The sequence below is a fragment of the Felis catus genome, chromosome B1 (genome assembly GCF_018350175.1).
Source record: "Felis catus isolate Fca126 chromosome B1, F.catus_Fca126_mat1.0, whole genome shotgun sequence".
NCBI lineage: Eukaryota > Metazoa > Chordata > Mammalia > Carnivora > Felidae > Felis > Felis catus.
In genome coordinates this window covers 15,618,891-15,638,635 of record NC_058371.1, presented here as the reverse complement: position 1 = coordinate 15,638,635, position 19,745 = coordinate 15,618,891, and the positions used below count along the sequence as shown (strand labels likewise).

The following is a 19,745-nucleotide window of genomic DNA, read 5'->3' as shown; positions in this document are numbered from 1 at the left end:
GAATATTTGTTAGGCTAAAGTCAAATTACTGAGTCATCTATTATGAAATACCTGCTTCTGTTACAATTTCTGATCTGATAGTTTGTTTTCTCTGACACAGTCGTGTTCCTCCAGTGTGTTATTCCCCAGCCTATGAGCTTAGTTACCCCTGCGCCAGTCAGCTTCCTTGTCAGACAGTGTGTATAAGGGAAGACCGAGTCTTGATCCCTGGGTTCCTGGGAGTGCAAGGGATGGGGGTAGTTGAGGCCTAGGTGGGAAGCCTCAGTCACTTATCCCACAAAGTAACCTGTCAGGTCAGGACTTAGCCTTGCCCTCCAGACATAAGTAGTGTTAAGAGCAGATACGCTCCTTACGAGATCATTTTCCAGCCCTGGGGGTTTGGTGGGGGAAGGCGGAGGAGGCAGCTGCCCACTTAGTCCTTGTTTCTCTCCAGGCCCCACAAGCACAGCCCAGGTTTGACTCTAGCAGGACGCAGACAGAGGTCTGATTGGCTGCAGCAGTTAGGGAAGCGCGGCTTGTGAGACTCATGCGGGGGAAGAAACAGGAGACAACCTTGACAGCTCCTTTCCTGCCCTGGGTCACAGCCACCACACATTCTAAACACCTCTTCCTCTCCCCTCGGGGATTTTCACAGCTCAACCCATTTTGAGAGGGGATTTTCGCTCTGGGGTTCTCATGGGGTTGATCTCAGGGAAAGGAGCCAGCCTGTCATGCTAACTCATCATTATCATTGTAGGAATTATCTGTTTTACTCTTCTGTACTTTATGTGTTAAAGCCAGTTTGCTGTTAAAATTGGTACAGAAGGTCTCTTACCATACCCAAGACCATCTTGACTGTGTTACCCTTTTCCCATTCATACATCTCTTCTAAAGGAAGAAGATACTTACTATAGATTTCTGATGTTGTGGCAAAATGGCAGTATCTTGAATTTTAGCATAATATATTTTTGATGTAATTAATGATTTAGGGGGGCGCCTGGGTGGCTCAGCCGGTTAAGCTTCTGACTTCGACTCAGGTCATGATCTCATAGTTTGTGAGTTCAAGCCCCACACCAGGTTCTCTGCTGTCAGCATGGAGCCCCTTCAGATCCTTGGTCTCCCTCTCTCTCTGCCCACCTCCCCCCCCCCCACTTGTTTTTTCTCTCCACCTCAAAAAATGAACTTAAAAAATGATTTAGGGGTGCCTGGGTGGCTCAGTCAGTTGAGCATCCGATTCTTGATATCAGCTCAGGTCGTGATCCCAGGGTCATGGGATCGAGCCCAGCATTGGGCTCCATGCTGAACTTGGAGCCTGCCAAGATTCTCTCTCTCTCTCCCTCTGCCCCTCCCCACCGCACTCAAAAGAAAAAAAGATTTAGAAGAGGTATAGTATTTTTGTTAGACTTTTTTTTTTTCTTTAAATAGGCTCCATGCCCAACATGGGCTTGAACTCATGACTCTGAGATCAAGAGTCAGATGCTCCACCAGCTGAGCCAGCTAGGCACCCCCATAGACTTTTAAAATTATAAAATACCCTTGTGTTTTCTGTCATACCCAGTGATTCTGGTAGAATCACTGATCTTGTTTTATTTTCCTGATATAAAGTATTCTCGACCACATGAAAAGTTGTGTTTTCTCAGAATCAAGTTAACTATTTGAGGGTCTTCTATTTTTAATACTCGTCTGGAACTCACACATGAATAGTTTGTTAAAAGACTTACTGATTGATTGTAAGCAGTTTGCCAATGTACATATACCTAGGGAAGTATGCCATGAAATGCAAACATTACAAACTTAGGCTATTCTATAACTGATTCAATTAGTTATTTGTAGCGACGTGACCAGATTTTTAAGGCACTAGAATTTGAAAGAGCTGTGTCTGACTCTTGTATGTAGACCACCACCATTTTCAGTGGTACAGTCTACCAATTTATCAACATTATAAGCCATATGCAGAAAGGCCTACCTAACCGGTTTTCCTAATTTTTTATGTTTTTAACATCTTAAAATCGTGATTTCATATTTATATTAGAAATACTTTTTTTTTTTAAAGCTGGAGCTGATGTATTTGTTTAATTATAAAATGTATCATCTTAACCATTTTTAAGTGCATAATTCAGTAGTGTTAAGTATATTCATATTGTCGTGCAACACACATCCAGAGCTTTTTCCTCTTGCAAAACTGAAAGTCTGTACCCATTAAACAATTTCCCATTTCCCCGTCTCTGCAGCCCCTAGCAACCTACTTACTGTTTCTATGCGTAACTACATTCGATACCTCACGTGAGTGGAATCACACAGTATTTTTCTTTTTGTGACCAGCTGATTTCACGTAGCCTCGTGTTCTCAAAGCTTATCCATATTGTAGCACATAACAGGATTTCCTTTTTTAGGGCTGACTAATCTTTTATTGTATGAATATAGCACACTTTTCTTTATCCATTCATCCACCTGCCTCTTGACTGTTGTGAATAATGCTAAAATGAACATGGGTGTGCAAATATCTCTTTAAGATCCTGTTTGCAGTTCCTTTGGATCCGTCCCCAGTAGTGGGATTGCTGGGCCATAGGGTTTATACTTTTTGAGGAAGCTCCTTCCTGTTTACCGTCATGGCTGCACTGTTTTACAATCGCACCCACGGTGCAGCGTTCCAGTTTCTCTGCCTTCTCACCAATACGCATCATCTCGTTTACTGTGGTGGCCATTCTGATGTATGTGAGGTGATAGCTCACTCTGGTTTTGACTTGCATTTCCCCGATGATTAGTGATATTGAGCACCTTTGTATATGCTTGTTTGCCATTTATATACTCTTTTTCTTTTTTTTTTTTGAGAAGTGTTCAAATCCTCTGCCCTTTTTAAAATTTGAGTTATTGGGGCGCCTGGGTGGCGCAGTCGGTTAAGCGTCCGACTTCAGCCAGGTCACGATCTCGCGGTCCGTGAGTTCGAGCCCCGCGTCAGGCTCTGGGCTGATGGCTCGGAGCCTGGAGCCTGTTTCCAATTCTGTGTCTCCCTCTCTCTCTGCCCCTCCCCCGTTCATACTCTGTCTCTCTCTGTCCCAAAAATAAATAAACGTTGAAAAAAAAAATTAAAAAAAAAATTTGAGTTATTTTGGCATTGAGTTGTAGGAGTTCTTTATATATTCTGGATATTACCCCTTATCAGACATATGGTTTGAAAATATTTTTTGTGATTCCTTGGGTTACCTTTATACTCTGTTGATTGTTTTTTTTGCTGCATAGAAGGTTTGAAGTTTGATGTCATCGCATTGTGTCTATTCTTGCTTTTGTTGCCTGTGGCTTTGGTATCATATCCAAGAAATCCGAGGCTAATGTCATAAAGTTTTTCCCCTGTGTTTTCTCAGCTGTTTTGTAGTTTCAAATCTTACATTTAGGTCTTTAATCCATTTCAAGTTAACTTTTGTACAAGGTAAGGGTCCATCTTCATTCTTTTGGATGTGGATATCCAGTTTTCCCAGCACCATTTGTTGAAGAGATTTTTCTTTCCCCATTGTGTAGCCTGGGCATCCTTGTTGAAAAGTATTTGACCATATATGTGAGGGTTTATCATTGAGTTTTCTCTTCTCTTTCATTGGTCTGTATGTCTGTCTTTATGCCAGTACTGTAATGTTTAGATTACAGTAGCTTTGTGATGTTTTGTACTTAGGAAGTGTGAGGCCTTCAGCACTGGTTTTCTTTCTCAAGATTGTTTGGGCTGCTTGGTGTCCTTTGATATTACGTATGAAGTTTAGGATTTTTTTTTTCTATTTCTGCAAAAAAATGCCATTGAGAATTTGGTAATTATTGCATTGAGTCTATAGTTTGCTTTGGGTAGTATGGACATTTTAATAGTATTCAAATTAAATCTTCCAGTTCATGAACATAGGAGGTCTTTCTCTTTATATTTGTATCTCCAGTTTCTTTTAACAATGTTTTATAGTTTTTAGTGTATAAATACCTTACCTCCTTAAGTTTGTTTCTAAGTATTATATTCTTTTTGATGCTATTGTAAATGGAATTGTTTTCTTAATTACCTTTTTGGAATGTTCATTGTTGATACATAGAAATGCAACTGTTCTTTGTTGATTTTGGTATCCTGCAATCCTGCTGAATTTGTTTATTCTAACAGTGTGTGTGTGTGTGTATAATCTTCAGCATTTTCTACATATAAAATTATGTCCTCTGTGAACAGAGATCATTTTACTTCTTTTGGATACATTTATTTCTTCTTCTTACCTAATTGCTTTGGCTAGCATTCTCAGTCCTGTGTTGAATAGAAATGGCAAGAGAGGCATCTCCATTTTGTTCCTGATCTGAGAGCAGTAACTTTTAACTTTTCACCACTGAATATGATGTTAGCTCTAGGCTTTTAATATATGGCCTTTATTACATTGATGTGATTTCCTTCTATTCCTAGTTTGCTGAGAGTTTTTATCATAAAAGGTGTTGAATTTTGTCAAATGCTTTTTCTGTATCAATTGAGATGAGCATGAGGCTTTTGTCCTTCATTCTGTTATTGTGTTATGTTGATTGTATTTCGTTTGTTGAACTATCCTTGCATTCCAGGCATAAATACCACTTTCTTGTGATGTATAATCACTTAAGTGTGTTATTGAATTCCCTTTACTAGTATTATGTTGGGGAGTTTTGCATCCATAATCAAGGATATTGCTCTCTAGTTTTCTTGTAGTATCTTTGTCTGATTTTGGTAGCAAGGTGATGCCAGCCTCATAAAATAAGTTTGGAAGTGTTTCCCCCCTCTTAAAATTTTTGGAAGAGTTTGAGAAAGATTAATGTTCATTCTTCAAATATTTGGTAGAATTCTTCAGTGAAGTCATCTGGTTTGTGGGCCTTAAATTGGAGGATTGTGATTAGTGATTCAGTCTCCTTACTAGCTATAGGTTTGAACATACTTTTTATTGCTACTTGATTCAGTCTTTGTGGGTTTTATGTTCTTAGAAGTTTACGCATTCCTTCATGGTTACCTAATTGGTGGGCTTATAATTGTTCATAGTAGTCTCTTACGATCCTTTTTATTTCTGTAGCGTCAGTTGTAATGCCTCCCCTTTCATTTTTTGCGTCTTTTCCCTTTTGTATTCGTCTAAGGATTTGTCAGTTTTGTTGATCTTTTAAAAAACGTAGTTTCATTAATTTTTTTCCTATTTTTCATTTCATTTATTTTTGCTGTAATCTTTACTGTTCTGTCTTATGCTGTTGTTTAGTTTGATCTTCCTTTTCTAGTTCCTTGAGGTGTAAAGTTAGGTTGTTGATTTGAGATATTTCTTCTTTTTTAATGTAGGTATTTACTGCTATCAGCTTCTCTTTTAGTACTTCCTTGGCTGCATCCCATAAGTGTTGGTGCATTATGTTTTAGTCTTCATTTGTTCCAAGATATTTTCCAATTTCCCTTGTATTTCTTGTTTGAATGATTCGTTGTTCAAGACTATGTTGTTTAATTTCCACATATTTGTGAGTTTTCCAGTTTTCCTTTTGTTGTTGATTTCTAGTTTTATTCCACAGTGGTCTGAGAAGATACTTGGTATGATTTCAATCATATTAAATTGGTTCAGACTTATTTCATCATCTAACATGATCCGTCTTGGAGAATATTCTGTGTGCCTATCAGAAGAATGTATATTCTGTTCTTACTGGGTGGAATGTTCTATGTAGGTTTGTTGGATCCATTTGGTTTATAGTGTTGTTCAAATCTCGTTTCCTTATTGAGCTTCTGTTTGATCTGTTATTGAAAGTGAGGTATTGAAATCACCTACTATTACTGTTACTGCCTATTTTCCCTTTCAGTTCTGTTAACTCATATATGTGGGTGCTCCAGTGTTGGGTGCATATATATTTGTAACTTTTATATATTCCTGGTGAATTGACACTTTTATCATTATATCATCTCTTTCTGTGACTTTTTTTTTACTTAAAGTATAACTTGTCCAATGTAAGTATGGTCACCACCGTTCTCTTTTTGTTATCATTGGATGGAATATCTTTTCCATATTCAGCCTGTGTATTTCCTTATACCTAACTAGAATCTTTTATAGACAGCATATAGTTGGATCCTTTTTTTCAAATCCAGTCAGCCACTCAGTGGCTTTTGATTGGGGGGACTCCTGGTAGTGATTGACTTATTTTACTACTAAATTTTGTTTTCTCTAAGTCTTATAGTTATTTTTTCTTTTCCTCTCTTATAGCCTTCCTTTGTGTTTTGTTGATTTCTTTTTTGTAGTGATGTGCCTTGATTCTCCTATTTTCTTTTGTGCTTCTGTAGAGTGTGTATGTGTGTGTGTGTGTGCACGCGTGTGCACACACGTGCACTTACACAAACGGGAATGACATAAATCATCTTATAGCAGTCTGCTTTAAAATGGTAACAACTCGGGGCGCCTGGGTGGCGCAGTCGGTTGAGCGTCCGACTTCAGCCAGGTCACGATCTCGCGGTCCGTGGGTTCGAGCCCCGCGTCAGGCTCTGGGCTGATGGCTCAGAGCCTGGAGCCTGTTTCTGATTCTGTGTCTCCTTCTCTCTCTGCCCCGCCCCCGTTCATGCTCTGTCTCTCTCTGTCCCAAAAATAAATAAAAACATTGAAAAAAAAAATTTAAAAAAAAAATGGTAACAACTCGGGTATGCCTGGGTGGCTCAGTCAGTTAAGTATCCTACTCTTGATTTCAGCTCAGGTCTTGATCTCGTGGTTGTGAGTTCAAGCCCTGCATTGGGCTCTGCACTGAGCATGAAGTCTACTTAAAATAAATGAATTAGTTAATGAAAGAAAGAAAGAATGAAAACTTAACCTCAGTCACCTAAAAAACTCTACTTCTTTATGTCTCCCTCCCCCACCATATGGGGATAACACTTTGTTACTGATGTTGCAGGTTTCACCTTCTTACATATTTTTTAAGTTTTTATGTATTTATCTTGAAAGAGACAGAGACAGTGTAAGTAGGGGAGGGGAAAAGTGAGAGGGAGAGAGGGAGAGAGAGAATCCCAAGCAGGGTCCATACTATCAGTGCAGAGCCTGATGCGGGACTCAAACTCACAAAACCATGAGATTATGACCTGAGCAGAAATCAAGAGTCGGACGCTTAACCAACTGAGCCACCCAGGTGCCCCTCACCTTCTTATAGTTTTAACCATTGACACAGTTTCATGTTATTTTTATGCTTATAGGTTTTAAAATCCATTATCAGTATGAAGAGTGATTTATGCCTCACTGTCCAGTATTATGGGGTTCTGTATCCATCTGTATATATACCTTTAGCAGACCTTTATATTTTCACATGCCTTTGTGTTACTGTATTGTGTCCTTTTGTTTAAACTTGAAAGGTTCCCCTTAGTAATTCTTACAAGGCAGTTCTAGTGATGATGAATCCACTCAGCCTTTGTTTACCTGGAAAGTCTTTACTTCTCCTTGATTGTTGAAGTACAGTTCTGCCAGGCACAGTATTATTGGTTGGCACTTTTCCTTCAGTGCTTTGTAGAGACCGTGCCACCTTCTGTTCTTCATTGTCTCTGCTGAGAAATCCATTGGTGGTGTTGTGGGAGCTCCCTTGTACATGACAAGTTGCTTTTCTCTTGCTACTTTCAAGATTCTGTTTTTGCCTTTGAATTTTGACAGTTTGAATATAATGTGTGTCAGTGTGGGCCCCTTTGGGTTCCTCTTAGGTGGGGGCTTTTTGAGCTTTCTGAATTTGGGTGTCCATTTTCATCCTCAGATTTGGTGAGTTTGGGGCCATTATTCAAATAAGTTCTCTGCTTCCCATAATGCACATTTTGGCGTGTTGAATGTTTTCTGTAAATCCCACATGCTTTTTTCCATTTTATTCTTTTTTCTTTTTGTTCTTCTGATAATTTCAAATGACTCATCCACAAGTTTCCCATTTCTTTCCTCAGCCTGATCAAATCTGCTGTGAACACGCCTAGTGAATTTTTCAATTCAGTTATCTTATTCAGTTCCAGAACTTGTTTGGTTCTTTTTATAGGTTCTCTCTTTGTTGATACTCTCATGCATCATTTTCCCGATTTAGTTTATTCATCTGTGTTCTCTTGTAGCACATTGAACTTCACTAAGGTGATCATTTTTTAGTTCTTTGTTAGCAAATTCATAGATCTCCACTTCTTTCTTTAGGGTCTGTTTCTGGGGATTTTTGCCCCCACTTATTTGGGTTATGTTTTCTTGTTTCTTCTAGTGCCTTGTTATTTTTTTCTATGTTGTGTACATTTAAAAAGCAGCCACCGGGGCGTGCCTGGGTGGCGCAGTCGGTTAAGCGTCCGACTTCAGCCAGGTCACGATCTCGCGGTCCATGAGTTCGAGCCCCGCGTCGGGCTCTGGGCTGATGGCTCGGAGCCTGGAGCCTGTTTCCGATTCTGTGTCTCCCTCTCTCTCTGCCCCTCCCCCGTTCATGCTCTGTCTCTCTCTGTCCCAAAAATAAGTAAACGTTGAAAAAAAAAATTTTTTTTTAAATAAAAAAAATAAAAAGCAGCCACCTCTCCTGGTTTTTACATACCGGCCTTGTACAGGCTTTGTACCTTCACCAGTCAGCCTGGGCAGTCCCTCAGTTCTGGTGGTCCCTCAGTCCTTTCTGAGAGATGTATCTTCTTTGGGCTTGTGCATGTGATTTGCCAGCTGGAGAGGTTTGCTTCTTTCTTTCTTAGGAATCTGTAATCTCCGAAGACTAGAGCTCTCTGCAACAGGCTGCTGAGCTCTTTTTTGGTCTCTGTGACCAAAGGCATCCAAACTATTTCGGTTCCCACCATTGTCATACTTCAGGTGACACAGAAACCATTCCAAATGATGGATAACGTTCTTGCTCTTCTCTCCCCCCGCCCCCCCCCCGCCCCCCGCAACCAAGGGAGAAGGCATGAGCTGGGCCTGGGTCATTTTTCCTGATCCCCTGGCCGCAGCATTGCCAGTTCTGTCGCTGTAGAAAGCCATTGGACTTTGTTCTCCACGGCAGTCAGGCATCTGAAGTATGCTGGTTCCGTTAGCGGTCCAAATCAGGCGAGGTGGAAAGGTGTCCCTCGGGCAGCCCCCCGAAAAGCCATGACATTGGATATACGTTGCATTCTTCTCTTTCTTTCCCAAGGGAGAAACCATGCACGGAGCTTCTTGGCTCAACCGAGCTGTGCTGGCTTGGGAGACGGGCTGTTGAAGTTGATAGGAAACAGCTTTTCTCACCTGTTTCAGTATGACTGTTCTTGACTTAGAACTTGCCTGCGACTCAGTTGGTTTCTGAAATTGTCACAAGGCTTTTTTGGCCATATATAGTTATTAAGTTGGTTTCCCTGTGGGGGAGTCTGGTGTGGGGGGCTTCCTATTCCACTATCTTGCCGATGTTACTAGACATACCTTTTAACAGTCTTGATGAGAACTTCTACAGAGATCTATATTCAGATGTACGGGCTTTCTCTTGTGTAGCGCTTAGCTCAGTCCCCTTCTTCTGAGGGACTTTGCCTCCTCATGGATTTCCCCCTAGAAAGAAACCATTTTGTAACGACCTGTCACTCATACCAGGTATTTATTACTTCCGGCGGAAAGCACACACTCACACTCTAGTATCCTTCTGCGCCGAGGCAGCATCGGGGCTTAGCTGCTGTCCCGCTGCCGCATAGTACTGTGGCTCTGCCGTTCGGCCATGAGAGCGCCGAACTGGGAGCCTCGGAGGCTTTTGTCCTGATGACGGACCGGAACCACTTTGTGTGGGTGAGCTTTGTAAGTGTTTGAAGAACTAGACTTGTGGCTACCAGTCCTGCTGGCTTCTCGCCCCTGTTGTCAGCGGGCAGGGAGGGGTCGGCTTGCTGGGCTTCCGATGACCACACTAGTGGCGGGACAGTAAAGGGTGAACACGGACCGTGAGCCTTTCCTGCGTCTCACGCCTTCACCTGTGGGCGTGGCCCGTATCAGGAAGTTCAGGTAACCATGTACCTGAAGGTTTAGGGGAACATATTTGCCGTTCTTTCTCTTTTGTTGAGACTCTGTCCGGTATTTTTTTTCTTTTTTTAGCCTGAGAAAAGGCTGCACGCTAGCCAGGCCGTCTTCTTCGGAACAGTATATGCCAAATCGTGGTTTGTTGATGTGCTAAGCAAATGAAACACACCTTTCAAAATCCTTTGTATGATACCTAGTGTGATCCTTTCTTTTTTTTTTTTCTTCCTGCTGTAGACAAAAAGTAGAATCTAAAATCTGTAAGGAAGCCATCAAAAAATTTCATGCTCATATGGAAGAAGAACTCCTCAAAATGGTAAGCTCACAGACCATAAATTTGTCGGTCTGAATTGTTTTTGCCAGTCGCGGGGCAGCATACAGTTAGTTATCTAAGAAAAGATTGCAGTGTGGTAAAGAACTCACTCGAACTATTTGTGTTTCACATGTGGTCTTTAAATGTGATATATGGTAAGTTAATAAACATTTTAATTTTGGAAAACACACACAAATATGTATTTTTTTTCTTTTGTGCAGCTTAAAGACATCCAGACATCGAAAACCCTGAAAAGGAAGAACACGAAGGTATATCCCTCGTGTGATTAGAAGCACACGGTTATATAGAACTCTAGCATGTGGAGGGTTAAGAAAAGCCGTGACTCCTTCGATTTTATAATCTTCAGTTTGTAGATGTTTTTTTTAGTCAGGCTTGTATCTGGTTGATCTTGTGGTTGGGTCCTACTAATGCGTGCTGAGGGATGGGGATCCTAACTTGCCTAAAATGGCCATCAAGCCCAAAATGACACTTACAAGGTATTAAGTTGTTACTAGTTATTAAGTATTAAGTAATATATATGTATTGCTTTTGTGGCTGTCAAAGAAGTAAAACCTTATGGAATAAAGAACTGTCCCATGTCCCACGTAAAGGGACAGCCTGGGAAGAATACAGCATTAAGGGTTAGGCGACCTCAGTTCCCATCCTGGTTCTGCTATATTGATGTTGTACCACTCTCTTGCAAACTCTAGCACTAGGTATGCGAGGAGAGGCAAACCCATGAACACCAGTGTGCGGTGGGACCAGATGACCTCTGAGCTCTAAGCCTGCAGGAATCCAGGACTGAAGAGCAGCCCCCCTCTACATTTCTAATAGAAATAAACTTGAAATGCATATTCATTTCAGTGATTACAAGCCTTTGTTGGGTTTTTTTCCCCTCAGTTTTATTTTCTTATTGGTCAATTCCGCATGGCTTCCAAGCCCCTGGGAATGGTCCAGCCGTGGATCTGGTAGTCACTAAAGGTGATGGCTGAGATAATAAAATTTGTTCTTTGGAAGTATTCTTTCTTAGATACGGGTTGTATCAGGACACTCCTGCTTCAGTATTTTCCTAGTGTACCCAGATAAAATCCAGACTCCTTATCCAGTAGCTCACAGGGTAGTAAAGATCTGGCCCCCACTTCCTCCTCAGAGTTGTCCTGGGGTAGATCCCCTATTTCCCAGAGTTCCCTGTTCTTTTTCTCCATAGCACATGACAGGTTGTAGTTACCTGCTGTTCATATGTAATGTCTGTCTTCCCCTTAGACCGAAGCTCCGTGAGGGGGAGGATGCAGTCTCTTTCCCACTGTTTTTCTAGAATCTGGTACAGTGTACATAGCGGTGCTCAAACATTGAGGGAGTTATTTTAACAAATTATTGTATTACTTTAGATTATTTCAGATATTGAGAAGAAAAGGCAGCGTTTGCTCGAACTCCAGGATGAACTGCTTCGGTAAGATAATGTCAGACTCCTCTGAGAACTTAGCTGCAAGGATTGAATCACAGTACGTCACGTGGGGCTGTGAAAATCTGCCGTATTACCTTGAAATCCCAGGTAGGTTTTCTTTGTGCCCGGAAGCTCAGTGAAGGTAGGTTATGTGGCTGAGTGGAAGCTTTTAGCAAAGAAGAGTTCAGCCTTCATCTATCAGCTCTCTCAACTCCAGCCTGAGAGGTGGCCCAGTTACAGATGAAGCGCATGGACTTTTGCACGAGACTGCCTGGGTTCGAATCCAGGGTCTGCCACTTACTGGCTGTGCAACCGCCCGGTGCCTCAGTGCCTCCTTGGTAAACGAGCACAATACCTTCCCCCCCCCCCCCCAGGGTGTTGAGAGAATTCAGTGAATAAATACACACAATGTGCCTCGCAGTGGCCGGCATCGAGTAAGTGCTGTGTAAGTGTTAACGGCTTGTGTTCGTGTTCTTGTTGGCGTAGCCCTCCTGTGAACCTGTCCCCACGTGTGGGGCCGGGAACACAGTCGGGGCTGTCCCCATGTGTGGTTACGAAGCCTGGGGTTTGCTGCCGCTGACAGTCAACCAGCTCGTAGTTGTGGGTGGTCTTCTGTGCAACAGGACCGTCGTGTGAGCTGAGGGCTGTGGGAGGGCAGTGGCCAGAGAAGCAGATCTCCTCTCTGTTCTTTGTAGGCGTTTTAAAATAGGGTGAGAAAGTGGTATTATCGGAAAAGATGGCCTACAATTATAGTACTAAGTTTTAAAGGAGAGAATGCCAGAAGTCTAGGAGAGGGTGGGATTGGGTGTCCAGCTCACTGTTCTCCAGTCCAGTCTGTGGGCAGGTGCTGGCCCTTGGCGGAGCGTCTGCTCACTCAGGCCCAAAGAAACTAGCACTTAAACAAGCTTCCTGTGTGTGCCGCTCTCTGTCTGAAATGCTTTATGTATTAGCTCCTTATCGTGGTCCTGGGAGGTGGGTTATTATGGCAGGATAGTGAGCATCAGACCTCTTACAGACCAGCGCCTCTGGTTCCTTTTCTAGATACAATTCTAGAAGTCGAAAAGTATGTCTTGAGAAGGCATAGAAACCTGCAGTGTATCATTATTCTAACTTCACGTGTGGAAAACCCCAAGGCCGAGGGAGGTTACCTTCCCCCAGTCCCACCCCCAGGAAGTCGGGGCCAGGATCTCATGGGTACAGACTGCCTTCACACCCCGCCCTCCTGCCCCAGCCAGCTTGCCCACAGTGCTGCATTTGTTCAGCAGACACCACTGTGAAAAAGTAACTCTAATATCCTTTTAGAAAAATCCTTTTATCTTTGAGAGAATAAAAAATCGGCAGCCTCCTCCCCCGCCTTTATTTGTCCATAAAATCCAAGTTATCCGTTTTTACTTTCCAGGGTAAGAAAGAAGACACTGAAAGATATAGTGGTTTACCTATACATTTTCCATCCAGGCACTTGGATGATTTTTCCACTGGTTTTATTGGATCTTGGAAAATGGACAAGGCTGTGATGAGGGGAAGGGGTGAAGGAAAGGCCTTTTTCCCTGCCGTTGCTGTTGACCTGAGCGGCCTCTCTCCTCCCACCTGAGGCTATGACTTGTTAACCAAACTGTGTCTTAATTCAGTGGTTCCCAACAATATGACTGGACAGGTTTTAGGATCTAGAAGACCTCTTCGTCTATGGATGTCATTTCTAATTCTTCATTGTGTATTGTATTTCAAATTGAAATCTAGACTCTGTCCCATATTCATAATTTCAGAACTGAAGATACCTTTAAAGATCTAGCCCCCCCTCACAGCATGGTCTCACCTCGCTCCATCTACCTGCGTCCTCAGTCTCCTACACCCTGGGCTGTTACACTTCATTATGTGCCATTCATACGTGGGGAAATATTTTCTCTTGTTGTAGGTTAGAGCCACAGATGAAACAACTACAAATGAAATACGTCGAGCTTGAGGAGAGAAAATCTTCCCTTAGGAATGCAGCGTGTTTCTTATCTAACTTAAAACAGCTTCATCGAGATTATTCAGATACTCGAGAGAAAGAACCACACGTAAAAGAAACGGTAACCTTGATTTTTATTTTTCACTGTGATTGAGAAGAGAGGGCATTTGCCTGTTGAGGATTAGCAGCTCTGAGGAGAAAGGTGGATGCAACATTACAGTCGGCCTGCAGAGCAGCATTAGACTTCACTTCTAAATTGAGTTTTCTTACACCAATCTAAAAGCCTTAAGCTTGTCTGTGTATTAGATACGGACGTGGAATGCTTTTCAGTTACTGTTCTCTGTGCCCACACACACTTGGCCCAAAGCTTGCTTGGAGTTGGGGATTTGGTTACTAACTTGGAGACATCCTGAGCACTGAATTTGAGCATAACTGGTGAAAACAGATGTGGCAACTGTACTTGGCTTGGAATACACGAGTGTACTAACCTGTCCTGTGTTTGCCCCACGGGCCTTCTGTACTCTTGCAGCATCTGTCTTCCTTCAGGGAAAGTAGGTATTTGGGTTTATGTCCTACTTCTTTTCCTAAACCAGAAATCTAACACCAAATGTTAGTTCTTCCCTCTCTCGTCTCCGAGAGCAGGCGCCCCATGGTAGCTTGAACACAGCAGGCTCTCAAATATCTGTGAAATTGAATTCCCCAGTAATAGGGTACGTGATAGTCTAGAAACAACTGCATTATTAGGTGGGTGGTAGCAATCGTCTGATGGCTTTTCTGCTCAAAGCTGCTCTTTTCATTACTAAGAAAAACCCCTTGAAAACGTGATTGTAAACTGTCATAAGTATGACAGACTGGAAGAGGACTTTAGTCACTCATCCTTAGATACAAGTTACAACATGGAGCCTGGCTTTGTCATTTCAAAATTACGAGTTTATGTTGGGTTGTCTAATTTTGTCTTCAGTTTTTCTACGTGATTAATTTTTCCCTCATGAACTTTTATGGGCCTGGTATTTTCATTCCATTAATTCTTCCAGGAAAAGTCCATCTGCCTTACGGTTTTCTGGATTTAAAACCGGCATGAGATCAAGCAGACTTGCCCAAACCCAGTCTCAATATGTACCAGGAAGTGATTTTGTTGTACATGCTTTAGATCCCACGGTTCTTGGAACTTTTTCCGGGATGAGATCAGCCTAAAACTTTCTAGAGAGGGGTCCCTTGTAACCGTACTAATTATGCCCTAAGGAAAAGGATTAAACCAATGATCATAATGGTCCTCGTTTGAAAAATGAAAGTACTGGAAAGCTCTATTCAGCATGGAGCTGTATGACAGACAGGGTTATAAAAGTTTGTTATACTTAATCCAAATAATTTGCCTTTGACAGTATGATTCATCCAGCCTTCCAGCTCTGTTAGTTCAGGCAAGAACCCTTTTAGGAGCTGAGACCCATCTGCAAAACATCAACCATCAATTAGAGAAGCTCCTTGACCGGAAATGAAGCCAGCCGCCTAAAACATGCCGAATAGAAGGATCAGTCCCCTGCTGCAGCCTGTGGTCTTCCGATCCATACTTTTGTAAATAAAAACTCCCTGAAAAGTTAACTTGTCTACTTGTTTGGGCTGGTTTGTCACCAAAATTTAGTACTTTGTTCATGGTCCTTTAATTTGATTGCATTAAGTGGCAACAGTGTGATTAGTTATCTTCTCTGGCTAATGTCTTGAGTAACAAGATTTAAAACGTTGACACCTGATCAGAGGCGGACAGAAAGCTCTGCCCTGAGTAGCACAGGGAGGTGTTCTAAGACGGGCGCCGAAGACCCTGAACTCCCCTCCTCCGCTGGCCACGCAGAGTCTGCACCTACATAGAGAGCAGCTCCTCCTGCACCACCGAGGGCCGATGGAACAGCTTCTGCACGATGCTAGAGGGACACCTTCCTCACCCCCAAGTGCTGGCCGGCAGCAGGGAGGAATAGCACTGAGGCCTGCATGCACGCTCGCCAGTCCTGGGGCACAGCAAAAAAAAAAAAAACCCAAAACATCGATTTAAAGGACAAATGGACTGTAAGCAAAGGAAACGCATTTATTAAGCTTAGCACATCCACCAAGCTGCTGAAGAACTGCTAAAACTCTCTGGGGCTGAAGGGCTGATGGGCACCATTGTTTACTTTCCCTTCCACTTTGATGGCCAGACAGGAGCCGGGCCCAGGCACTCCACTCTTCCGAGGCCTGGCCCAGTGAGCCCGGGGCCTCCAGCCCACAGCGGCTCCAGTGCAGGCCTGCACCTGCCCCAGCCGCCCCACCGGCACCACGTGCAACCGGACCCCCTCAGCCTGGGGCCACTCCGGCCCCAGCCATCTCCCTGGAGAACACGGACACCCTGGCCTGTGCCTATTGCTGCAGTCCTGCCAGGGTACCTGGGGGCCGCCCGGCCAGCCTCAGCTATCCCGCCAAGAACTCTAAGTGACTATCGTTTGGAAATAGACTCCTGTAGGGGCACCTGGATGGCTCAGTCGGTTAAACATCCAGACTTCAGCTCAGGGTATGATCTTGCGGTTCGTGAGTTCAAGCCCTGCCGCAAGATCATGACCTGCATCGCATCTGAGCTGTCAGCACGGAGCCTGCTTCAGATCCCGTGTCTGCCTCCCTCTCTGCCCCTCCCCTGCTCGCACTCTCTCTCACAAAAATAAACATTAAAAAAAATTTTCAAATAGACTGCTATATATGTAGATCAATACATACAAACCTCACGATAACCACAAACCAAAAACCTCTAAGACAGCGAAAAGAACCTAAACACTAAAGAAAGCCATCAAACCACAAGGGAAGAGACGAAGAGAAAGTACAGAGAAGCACAAAAACAACCAGAAAACAATTAACAAAATGGCAGTAAGTACATACCTATTGATAATTAAAAGTGAATGGACTAATGCTCCAGTCATAAGACACAGTGTAGCTAAATGGATCAAGGAAGTGACCCATGTATGTGCTGCCTATACTTCAGACCTAAACACAAAGTGAAGGGATGGAAAAAGATATTCCATGCAAAGGGAATGAAAAGTGATACTTCTATTAACTAAAATGGACTTTAAACAAACTATAACAAAAGATAAGGGCATTACATTATGACAGGGTCAATACAAGAAGAGGATATATAACATTTATGTACCCAACCCAGAGCACCTAAACACATAAAGGAAATGTTAACAAAGGGAGAAATTGACAATATAATAATACTATGGGACTTTAATACCCCCACTTAAACTAATGGATTGAACAGAAAGACAGAAAACCAATAAGGAAACATTGGCCTTACCAAATTAAACCAGATGGGACTTAATATATACAGAACATTTCATTGCAAAACTATAGAATACGCATTCTTTTCAAGTGCACATGGAGTATTCCCCAAGAAATAAATCCGGGAAACAAATCCTATTAACCATATTCTCTGATTACAACAGTATAAAACTAGAAACAAGTTACAAGAAGAAAACTTGAAAAAATACAAACACAGAGCATAAACAGCATGCTACTGAACAATAAAGAAATCAAAGGAAATTAAAAAATACCATGGGACAATAAAAATGGAAACAACTTTCCAAAAATCTGGGACAACAAAAGCAGTTCTAAGAGGGAATTTCACACGGATACAGGCCTACCTCAAGAAACAAAACTCCCAAGTCATCGAATTTTATACCTAAAGGAACTAGAAAAAGACCAAGCAAAGCCCAAAGTTAGCAGAAGGAAGGAAATAATAAAGAGCAGAAGGAAAAATAAATGAAATAGAGACTAAACCAACAATAACAAAAACAATTTAAAAAGATCAGTGAAAGTGAAGCTGGTTCTTTTAAAAGATAAAAATTAATAAATCTCTAGCCAGACTCATTAAGAAAAAGAGAGGGCTCATGAATAAAGTCAGAAATGGAAGAGGAGAGGGTACAACTGACATCACGGAAATTCAAAGTCTCATGAGATTACTATGAATAATTATACACTAACAAATTGGACAACCTACAAGTGGACAAATTCCTAGAACACCCAATCTTCTAAGACTGAATCACTAAGAAATAGAAAATCTGAATATATCAATTACAAGTAATGAAACAATCAGTAATTTAACACCTCCCCCCACAAAAGTCCCAAGACCAAGTGGCTTCACAGGTGAATTCTACCAAACATTTAAAGAAGTAGTACCTGTTCTTCTCAAATTATCCCAAAAACTTGAAGGAGTGCTTCCAGATTCATTTTACGAGGCCAGCATAAACTGAGGACCAAAACGAAAGACACCATTAAAAAAAGTTATAGGCCAATTTACCTCATGAACATAGATACAAAAGTCTTCAACAAAATATCAAGCCAAATGTAATAATACATTAAAAGGACCTTTACTAATGATCAAGTGGGTTTTATTCTAGTGATGCAAGGATGGTTCAACATCTGTAAATCAACGTGACACACCACGTTAACAAAAGACAAAAATCACATGATTATTTCAATGGATGCAGAAAAAGCATTTGACAAAATTTGACATCCTCAACATACTTCAAGGAACATATCTCAACATAATAAAGGCTATATATAACAAACCCACAGCAAACATCATATTCAAGAGTGAAATTCGAAAAGCTTTTCCTCTGAGATCAGGAACAACACTAGGATGCCCACTCTCACCTTTTACTCAACATAGTATTAGAATCCTAGCCACAGCAGTTAGGCATGAAAAAGAAATACAAGGCATCCAAGTTGGAAAGGAAGAAGTAAAACGGTCACTATTTGCAGATGACCTAACACCATATAAAGAAAACCCTCAAGACTCCACCAAAAAAAACTATTTGAATAAATGAATTCAGTAGAGTTGCGGGATACAAAATTAACAGTTTCTGTGCACTAATATTAAGCTATCAGAAATTAAGAAAACAATCCCATTTACAATTGCATCAAATAGAATAAAATACCTGGAAATAAATTTAAGGTGAAAGACCTATAAGACTCTATGAAACACTGATGAAAGAAATTGAAGAGGACACAGATAAATGTAAGGATACCCTTGATCGTGGACTGGAAGAAGTAATATTGTTAAAATGGCCATACTACCCAAAGCCATCTACATATTCAATACAATCCCTATCAACATGCCAGTGGCATTTTCACAGAAAATAAAGAATCCTAAAATTAGTATGGAACCGTAAAAAACCTTCAATAGTCAAAGCAGTCTTGAGAAGGAAGAACAAAGCTGAAGGGGTCGTGCTCCCTGATTTCAAACTGTACTATAAAAGCTGCAGTAATCAAAACAGTATGGTTGCACAGAAACAGAGACATAGATCAATGAAATAGCTCAGAAAAAGACCCATTCACAGCTGCTGTGGCCTCTTCTTTAGTTCAGAAGGGGAAAATAAGGGAGAGTGAGATAGGAGGAAAATATAGGCTATTCAATTAATGTGGTCCATCAATCTATGACAAACGAGGCAACAATATACTAATGGAGAAAGATGGTCTCTTCAATAAACGGTGCTGGGAAAACTGGACAGCTACATGCAAGAGAATGAAGCTAGACCACTATCTTACACCATGTAGAAAAATTCAAAATGGATTAAAGACCTGAACATAAGACGTGAAATCATAAAACTCCCAGAAGAAAACACTGGCCGTTGGCCCTGTGACATCAGCCTTATGAATATTTTTGAACTAGTCTCTTTAGGCAAGGGCAACAAAAGCTTTGAAATAAACAAGTAGGATTATATCAAACTCAAAAGCTTCTACACAGCCAACAACAAAATGAAAAGGCAACTTACTGAAATGGAGAAAATATCTGCAAGTCATATATCTTACAATAAGGGATTGATATCCAAAACATATTAAAAAAAACTTACACAACTTAATATAAAAAATTTTTTTGAACGGGCAAGGAATTTGAATAAACATTTTTCCAAAGCAGATATGCACATAGACAACAGACACATGAAAAGATGGTACAATAGCACACTAGTCCTTAGAGAAATGCAAATCAAAACCACAATGGGTATTACTTCAGACCCATCAGATTGCTATTATGAAAAAGGATAAACAACAAGTGTTGGTGAGGATGTAGAGAAAAGGAAACCCTCATGCACGGTTAGTGGGAGTGTAAGTTGGGGCAGCCAC

General features: G+C 41.5%; 1 protein-coding gene and 1 long non-coding RNA gene across 3 annotated transcripts in view; one reads left to right on the top strand and one right to left on the bottom strand.

Moving 5' to 3' along the window:
* CENPU (centromere protein U) overlaps positions 1-15,206 on the top strand; it is a 41,935-nt gene extending 26,729 nt beyond the window's left edge. Inside the window, exons 9-13 of one of the 2 annotated variants that reach the window (XM_045055215.1) lie at positions 10,140-10,218; positions 10,437-10,484; positions 11,604-11,665; positions 13,572-13,728; positions 14,990-15,206. In XM_045055215.1, coding sequence (XP_044911150.1) covers positions 10,140-10,218; positions 10,437-10,484; positions 11,604-11,665; positions 13,572-13,728; positions 14,990-15,103 — 460 coding nt within the window. In that variant the 3' untranslated portion in view covers positions 15,104-15,206. Of the gene's footprint in view, positions 1-10,139; positions 10,219-10,436; positions 10,485-11,603; positions 11,666-12,700; positions 12,803-13,571; positions 13,729-14,989 lie in introns of those variants that run through there. The other variant, XR_006596280.1, reaches the window with a different exon arrangement.
* LOC123384764 lies at positions 13,723-18,151 on the bottom strand. Its single transcript, XR_006596281.1, has 2 exons — positions 17,799-18,151; positions 13,723-15,607 (listed from the first exon to the last, which is right to left on the bottom strand). It is a non-coding gene; the product is annotated as an uncharacterized LOC123384764 (long non-coding RNA).
* Positions 18,152-19,745: the final 1,594 nt, after the last annotated feature.